Here is an 8,855-nt window from a genome sequence, read left to right as displayed (position 1 = left end):
GTTTCAGTTTTGTTTTTGCATGTGGGAGGGTATTCTGTTTGTACTAATTGTTTGGATACACTATATTTTTAATATGCTAGTTGTGATAATTTCATGCCAAGTAAAAATGTCCATACTCATATTTTATGTTCCTAAAGTAACAGAATGACTTTCAATCTAGAAAAGACAAAAGAAATGTTAATGTAGTGTTTTTTTCAATTTTCCCGAAAATTTCCGTTTTTTCCCGGGGAAAAAAACGGGTTTCTTTCCGAGCTTCAAAATTTCCGGAAATTTTACATCTCTAGCTGGCATGGCTGTTCTTGAAAAAAGAGCCGTTTCTGTCAGAGCTCTCTCAGCCCCACCTGCCTCACAGGGTGTCTGTTGTGGGGAGGGGAAGGGGAAGGAGTTTGTAAGCCGCTCTGGGACTCCTTCGAGTAGCGAAGGGCGGGGGATAAATCCAATCTCTTCTTCTTCTTGCCGCCTTCTCCCTCGTCTTCCTTAGAGCTTGGCCACCCGACTGAAGGAGAACATGGAGAAGCTGACGGAAGAACGAGACCAGCGGACGGCCGCTGAAAACCGGGAGAAGGAGCAGAACAAGCGGCTGCAGCGCCAGCTGCGGGACACGAAGGAGGAGACGGCCGAGCTGGCCAAGAAGGAAGCCGAGGCCAGCCGCAAAAAACACGAACTGGTAAGGAGAGGGGGGGTGATCAGGGTGGGGGGCAGAGGTCCTTCCAAGGCCGCTGTGCCGTCAAGTGTCTGCCTGTGGGAATTGTGACTCCAGACTCGGGCTGTTCTTTAAGGAATTTTTCCGTGTGGCATCTTCAGTGCCGCCACATTCCCCCATTCCCCACTCCCACCCAAAGGCAAGGTGACTCATGCTTAGTACGTACAAGAAGCGTACACACACACAAACACACACAAACAGCTCCACAGCTCAAAAAACCTCGCTTCCATGTGGAAATTCTTTCAGCGTCCTCCTAAATTCATATAGATGCTTTGCCATCATGGGGAACCTCCCCATTTTTCTGTAGATTCTCTTTCATCAAAGTTTGGAGATAGGCACCCGTTCGGTCGATGCACACTTGCTCCCGGCTCTGCGAAGACTGTGTTCATATCTTATAGGGGTTTTTCAAATCTCCCTCCAGTTGTTCCATCTGAATGAGACTGACCGATTTTGCCACAAGTCCTGGACAAGGACCACAAACTGCGTGCAAACGTACATAAGTCCCAAAGACTCGATTCTCCCCTCCTTTATTCTAGTCGAATCCAAATTCTCCCTGCCTTCACAGTACAACTGTGACAGGCCTACTAATCCTCCTTTTGGGGTCTGCTTTTGTCTCTCTCATCATGCCCCCTCCCCCAATGTGAAGCAGGCTGGGCGTCCTTTACAAAATGGCCTCTGGTATGCGTATGCAACTTATATTTCCTTTGTCAGTTTCACAGTTGATTGATTAATCATCCTACGGCCTTGTGTGCAGAATAGCCAGGAGGTATTACGATAATCTGGCAGTCAGAAGTTCTAGCTCTTTAGCATTATGCACCACTAGGTGGTGCTGGAGAAGACTCTTGAGAGTCCCTTGGACTGCAAGAAGATCAAATCAGTCAATCCTAAAAGAAATCAACCCTGACTGTTCCCTGGAAGGCCAGATAATGAAACTGAAGCTCAAATACTTTGGCCACCCAATGAGAAGGGAGCACTCACTGGAGAAGACCCTGATGCTGGGAAAGATTGAAGGTCAAGGAAGACGGGGAAGGCAAAGGATGAGATGGTTGGACAGTGTCATCGATGCAACGAACATGAAATTGAGCAAACTTCAGAGGATGGCGGAAGACAGGAGAGCCTGGCGGGAGATGATCCATGGGGTCGCGAAGAGTCGGACTCGACTGTGCAACTGAACAACAACAACAACAAGGCAGTGTGAGCCAGACTTGTTTTTGAGGCAAGAGACGTTTCAGAGGTGGTTTGCCATTGCCCGCCTCTGCACCACGCCCCTGATATTCCTTGGAGGTCACCCTTCCAAACACTAGCCATGGCTGACCCTGCTTAGCTTCCAAGATCTGATGAGATTGGGCTAGCCTGGGCTATACAGGTCACTTCCCCCCCCCAACCCCCCCCCCCCAGTTTTAAAAACAGAGTAGGGTTGGTGGAAGTGGGATGTCACAAGGTCGGCTAGTCAGCCCCTTGCACAGCCAGCTGAACCAGCTTTCTCCGAGCTTAGCTCACCTGAACCCATGGACACCTGAAGCAGCCTTCTGCTGAATCAGACCAGTGTCCCATCAAGGTCAGTGTTGCCTACGTAGACTGGCAGCAGCTCTCCAGTGTCTCAAGCAGAGGACTTTTACATCACCCAGTGCCCGGTCCTTTTTAAAATGGAGAAGCCGAGGATTGAACCTGGGACCTTCTGCCCGCCCAGCGGAGGCTCTGCCACTGAGCCACAGTAAGAAAGAAAATTTGCTTACACGGACTACAGAGGTGGCCCCGCTGCTCCAGTTGTGTTTCGGCTGTACTTACCCCCAAACGTCAGATATGTCAGGAAAAAATCTGTTGAGAAAGTTCCTCCCTGCCACAAGCTGGAATGCAGCAATCCAGGGGACTTTGGCCTGCCACTTCAGGCACGAGGGCGTCAGTGATGCAGGCTCCCGCACAGAAAGGGGTGCCTTCAGCAAATGGCACTGCTTCCTGCAAAGCAGATCGTCCCAGCTGCCAAGGTTTTCCTTTTTAGGGAGTAGATAAAGGGAGTCAGGTTGGTATAACATGTCTGGGAGGCAGGAGAAGTCTGGCCTGGTACCAGAAACCCTGGCCTGTAAGACGACTCTGCAGGAAGAGTGGTGCAGCTGGCTGGGGGAACCAGAGAGGCTAGCAATTTCCGTGGACCAGGCCAGGTGGAAGATCTGTGTCCTGGATCTGAGGCCGTGGAATATGACCCAGGCAAGGCAGCAGACACTGAAGCGTACCCAAGATGCCAGCTTGTGAGGGGTCTTTAGAGCATCACTTTCACCCCTTCTCACGGGAGACCCTCTCCACATCTCGCACAGCCGTTGTTTGTGGCTAAGCATTCTGTCCCATGTTTTAAGGTGCTGGCAGGGCCTCACCGTTGGGCTTCGCCACTGCATGGCATGAATGGCGCATACATTCTGGGATGCATCCCACGCTATCTGGCCGCGTGTAGCAGTAGACAAGTCAGCAGAGAAGCGGTCAGATTCATTCATGGGAGTTCGGCCGTGACTATTGCTAGACTTCCGAGGAACCGTCTCCCACACAACCCAGTTTGAAAACCCCTGTAGGGTAGTGGAGTCTTGGGAGTGCAAAGGCCTCCGGAGGGGCTGGCAGAACAGGGTGCCCCCAGGGGGGCTGAAGGCTCGCATGGGATAGAGCAGGTAGAGAAAGAAGTACTTTTCTCCCTTTCTCACAATGCAAGAACTCGTGGGCACTCCATGAAATTGCTGAGCAGTTGGGCTAGAACAGATAAAAGGAAGTACTTCTTCACCCAAAGAGTCATTAACACATGGAATTCACTGCCACAGGAGGTAGTGGCGGCTACAAGCATGGACGGCTTCAAGAGGGAATTGGATAAGCATATGGAGCAGAAGTCCATTAGTGGCTATTAGCCACAAGGTCTAGATAGGAAGGAGCTGCGGTGGCTCAAGTGGTTAAGACGTTGAACTGCAAGCTATGGAAGATCGGTAGTTCAGCGGTTTGAGACCCGAGTGTGCCGCATGACGGAGTGATCTCCCGTCTCTAGTTCCAGCTGCTAGCAGCTCGAAAGCAAGAAATTGCAAGTAGATAAATAGGTACCACATCAGTGGGAAGGTAACAGCATTCCGTGCCCCTTGGTGTTTAGTCATGCCCGCCACATGACCACGGAAATGTCTTCGGACAGCGCTGGCTCTTTGGCTTTGAAATGGAGATGAGCACCGCAACTCTAGAGTCGGATTCGACTGGCTTTCGAGCAAGGGAACCTTACCTTACCTTACCTAGATAGGAACTCTGGGTCTGGGGCAAGTGATGCTCTGTATTCTTGGTGCTTGGGGGTGGGGAGGTTCTAGTGTCCTGGCCCCACTGCTGGACCTCCGGATGGAACCTGGTATTTTTGGCCCCTGTGTGACACAGAGTGTTGGACTAGATGGGCCATTGGCCTGATTCAACATGGGCTTCTCTTATGTTCTTATGTCTTCGTGGCTGAGGTCAGCCTCTGCAGGGCAGTCCCTGGACCCCAATCGGAGCCTTCCTTTTTTTCGCCTAGGAGATGGACTTGGAGAGCTTAGAAGCGGCCAACCAGAGCCTGCAGTCAGACCTGAAGCTGGCCTTCAAGCGGATCGGGGACCTGCAGGCTGCAATCGAGGATGAGATGGAAAGCGATGACAACGAGGATCTGATCAACAGGTGAGCAGGAACGGGGGGGGGCTTGGGGGGGAGTACACCTCCAAGAAAGGAACGTGCTCTGCCCCATCAGTTCTCTTCCCCAGGCCCCAAACCCATGAGAGCCGTCAGGCTGGACTGTGGCCTTTCTTGGCCAGCATTTGGCTTCTGACAGCACCGAACCAGACACTGTCCACATGAGGGCAGGCATCCTCACCCAGTACTCGGAGGTGGACTGCCTCTGGACGTGGAGGTTCGGTGTCATCTGCTGGCTAATAGCTGTGGACAGGCTTGTCCTCTTCGCAAAAGTGTCTTAGGCAGGCGGCTCTTGCCATCTTCTTGTCTCACGCTACGCTTCGCTAGAGCTGAAAGTGGGTGTCTACACCCCCGCCTCAGTCCATCCAGCCCTTATCTTGACTATCAGGATAATCCCTAAGAGTCGCTGGAGAAGATTTCCTTCCACTCCACCCGCACGCCCGGTTTCTGTGACGCCTTCATTCCACCTGGCTGGATTTTTCTCCCCCCATTCCCCGTTTTGTTGGTTCATTTTGCTTTTTGTTCGTTTTCTCCTCCTCCCCCGTTCCCCAGTTTGCAGGACATGGTGACAAAGTACCAGAAGCGCAGGAATAAGCTGTGAGGATGAGTTTGTTTCCCCCTGGGTTTCCAGAAACTCGTTGCTGCCCCTAACCTCAAGCATGCCACGGGGGGCTTGGGCCGTGTTGCCCCCCCTGTAGTTGCACGCCCCTTCTGCATGAGCATCAGCTTGACACACTTAACTGCTTGCTGTGTCCCAGCCCAGCTCATTGCTGGGGGGGGGGGGGGGGGGAGGAAGACGGGTGCACGAGAGAGCAGCACGGGGCCTCGTTTGGTCTTTGGTGAAGAGCAGCATTAAGGGCGTTTGCAGGGATGAAGGGCAGCCACCCTGTAGCCAGAACTTTTTTGTTGGGGGGGTGTGTGGAATTGGACCTGCTGGCGAGGGGTGGGGAGCAGTGTTCCCTCTAAGCTGAGTTAGTGTGAGCCAGCTCACAGTTTTTTAGCCTCCGGCTCTCACATTTTTGTCTTAGCTCAGGAAGAGAGAGAGAGGAAGAGATTGGATTTATACCCCATGGCCCTTCACTACCCAAAGGTGTCTCAGAGCGGCTCACAAACTCCTTCCCCTCCCCACAACAGACACCCTGTGAGGCAGGTGGGGCTGAGAGAGCTCTGACAGAAACGGCTCTTTTTCAAGGACAGCTCTTATCAGAACTACGGCTTGCCCAAGGTCATCCAGCCAGGTGCAAGTGGAGGAGTGGGGAATCAAATGCTGCTCTCCCAAATTCGAGTCTGCACACTTAACCACAACACCAAACTGGCTCTCACACCAAACTGGCTCTGAAGGAGGGCTCCAGAGCAAACTAATTGATGCAGTAGCCAAATCGTTTGCTCACAACCTTAATGCCAGGAGCTCACAAAGTAGGATTTCTGCTCACGAGACTCCACAGCTTAGAGGGAGCATTGGCAGGGAGTAAATTGACCGTTGCCACTGGCAGCTCCATCCGCCTGGTGGCTCACTCCGGAGCACTCCGATGGCAGCCTGAGCCGTGGGGAGACTTGAGCTCAAGTCCCCCTGTGGCTCAGGCTCCCACTGTAGGGTAGGGAGAGGGGTGACTGCTGCATGGCCTCCCCGGGTCTTCCTCCTTCCATCGTGGGCTTCTCACAGTTTGAGAAGCCAGCTACAGAAGCAGGAAGACCCGTCGAGGTCGCACCGAGGCCACCCCTCTCCTTCCCCTCCTGCTCGGCCGCAGCCAGAAGCCAGAAGACCCAGGGATGCCACATGGTGACCACCGCCAAGTGGGGGGTGGGGAGGCACGGTGGCCCCACCGGGTCTTCCCACTTCACCGACGGCTTCTCAAACTTTGAGGAGCCAACTGTGGAAGCAGGAAGACCCGGCGAGGCTGCCCCTCTCCGCGCCTGCCGGGGCTGGGCATTTTTGTGGGGGGCATTGCCCTTGTTGCACACACACACACAGACACACTATGGCTACGGGTCTGAATGGCAGGGAAGCCGAAGGGACCCAACGACTTTGTCCTTCCTAGGGGGTCAGACCCAGGGGAGCAACGGCTGCCCTTGTGGCAGGCATGTAGTTGGCGTTTGACTCAGACATGCTCATTTCCCGAGGACCTCTTAGCCAGCCTCTGCTGGGGTAAAGAGGAAAGCACAACCTAAAGGGGGGCACGTTTTTTGCCTGGTTACTTTGGGGCTCCTCAGTCGTATAATGGGGCGGGGGGCCTAAACGTCTGCTGTTCGTTGGGAAGCGGCAACTGCATGGAAGTCCTGCCCAGTGTGACAAATGTCCAACTAATTATGTAACGTGTGTGCGCGGATGCAGCATATGTTAGGAAGAACTTCCTGACAGAAAAGCCTGTTTGGAGTAGTGGTTAAGTGCGGGGACTCTAATCTGGGAGCACCGGGTTTGATTCCCCACTCCTCCACCTGCACCTGGCTGGATGACCTTGGGCAAGCCGTAGTTCCAATAAGAGCTGTTGTTGAAAAAGAGCAGTTTCTGTCAGAGCTCTCTTAGCCCCACCTGCCTCACAGGGTGTCTCTTGTGGGGAGAGGAAGGGGAAGGAGTTTGTAAGCCGCTCTGAGACTCCTTTGGGTAGTGAACGGTGGGGTATAAATCCAATCTCTTCTCCTTCTTCTTCACCAGTGGAACGGCTTCCTCGGGAGGTGGTGGGCTCTCCTTCTTTAGGGTTTTTAAGCAGAGGCTGGATGGCAGTCTGACAGCAATGCTGACTCTGTAAATTGAGGCAGATTGTGAGAGAGAGAGCAGGAAGGGAAGAGCCAGCGCTCAGCTCTCATGGCCCCTTCTTATACGCCCAGGGTAGTGCCAATCGCGACTTGGGGGTGAGGAAGGAATTTTCCTCTAGGCAAGATCGACCCAGGGATCCTGAAGAGTTTTTGCCTTCCTCTGGGCATCGAGCAGGAGTCAGTATGTGTGTGTGTGTGGGGGGGGGGGAAGGTAGCTGTGAATTCCCTGGGTTGGGGTCCCTGCCAGCTTTACGTCTCTATGTTCTAAAGCGTTGGAAAACCCCTCAAGTTGTAAAAGTACACAGACCTGGGAGCCGGTCTTGGCTGCAGCTACCTTCAGGTGCAAAGCCAGATTTTGCAGCTGGATAACGGGTGAACAGTGATAGGGATTTTGGGGCACGGGCATCATTTTTTGGGTGCTTAAATGGGGGTACCCCTTTGGATCTCCACCCCACAGCCCAGCACTGGGCATCCCTTTGTTCTCAGCCCCTGGGGTGGTCTTGCGGCAGGGAGTCTTGGGCAGCCCTCTGGGATGAATTTGGCGGCGCCTCTTTTTCTTGAGCCACGGAGGGGCCTGGCTGGGCTGTGGCGGGATCCGTGTCGGCTAATGATAAATGTAATTGTGTGTAGCAGTGATAGAGGGCCGCTAGAGCCTTGTTGTCACACACAATTAATGTCCCCCACAGTTCAGTCTGCGTCTGTTCGTTCCCTGGTGATTTGGATCCCAGTTAACTAATGGCACGCTAGCCTGGACATAAATTGCCTTTGACGTGAGGTTTAATTCCGACAATTTAAAATCTCAGCTGCCCCCGAGTTTGTTTACGGGCCTTCTTGGCTTTTTTTCAAGGCAAAAAATAACAAACTGCCTCCCAGCATTTATTCCTGGAGAGGAAGATGTGTTCAGCTGATCAAGAGGAGCTTGTTGCTTTGAATTCAGCAAGAGGGGTTTGGGTTTCGGGGGAAACCGCCAGTCCGCCGCACCCTCCTCAAACAGGGAGTAAACCCCCAGCGCAACGAAGAGCACGTTCGTTTAAGATCGCATTAGGCGCTTCCTGCAAAGTTTCCTCGGGGTCTGTGGAGGCGATTCCACTTAGCACTGCAGGAAGCCGCGAGGAGAGTTATAGAGCCTGCTAAGGCGGGAAGAGAAACAACACTCCGATTTACTTATAGATACAGTTGTTATTGCTGTAATCCTAATGAAAGTGGTAAACAGCACCGTTATTAGAGGAGAGATTTATACGAGCACGGTTTCCCCCATGCAGGAATAGATTCCCCAGCACCACCACGCATACAGCACCTTTGCGCTCAAGGCAATCAATACAGTTATGAACGCCACTTATAAATTAGAGGATTTAAACCGGATGGGGCCGCTGCATACGCCCGCGCATAAATCAGGCCACACTCCTTGCTCGTGCGCGCAGGGAGGCTCGTTTGCGCCGGGCTGTAAATTCTCCACCCCAGCCAAGTTGCCACTGCCATGCCGCCTGCTAAACTCCAGTTTACTCGGGATGGCAGCATCCCTCTTCCCGGCCGTCGCCTTAATTTGATGCTCAGCAAGAGGAGGGCCGTAAAAACGGAGCTGGCCGCGCTCCCTTCCTTCCCCTCACAGCCAAGTGGCGCTGAAATATCCCCTTCTCTCCAGCGGCTGCAATGCCTTCTCTTCCTTTTATTATCCATTCTGGGCTATAATTCTGGGTTTCTCTCCTGGCAATACAGAGAGGGAAAG

The 8,855-nt window shown here is 53.1% G+C and overlaps 1 protein-coding gene across 1 annotated transcript in view; it reads left to right on the top strand.

Annotated features, from left to right (window-relative positions):
* The window catches only part of MYO18A (myosin XVIIIA), a 182,496-nt gene that overhangs the window by 154,808 nt on the left and 18,833 nt on the right, over positions 1 to 8,855 (top strand). Inside the window, exons 36-38 of the mRNA XM_015421898.1 lie at positions 482 to 667; positions 4,224 to 4,363; positions 4,928 to 4,972. Of these exons, the coding sequence (XP_015277384.1) occupies positions 482 to 667; positions 4,224 to 4,363; positions 4,928 to 4,972 (371 nt within the window). The remainder of the gene's footprint in view (positions 1 to 481; positions 668 to 4,223; positions 4,364 to 4,927; positions 4,973 to 8,855) is intronic.

This window comes from Gekko japonicus, unplaced genomic scaffold (assembly GCF_001447785.1).
Source record: "Gekko japonicus isolate JY-2015 unplaced genomic scaffold, Gekko_japonicus_V1.1 scaffold21, whole genome shotgun sequence".
NCBI classification, from domain to species: Eukaryota; Metazoa; Chordata; class Lepidosauria; order Squamata; family Gekkonidae; genus Gekko; species Gekko japonicus.
Note: the sequence above shows the minus strand (reverse complement) of the source record. Positions and strands in the feature narration are given on the sequence as shown.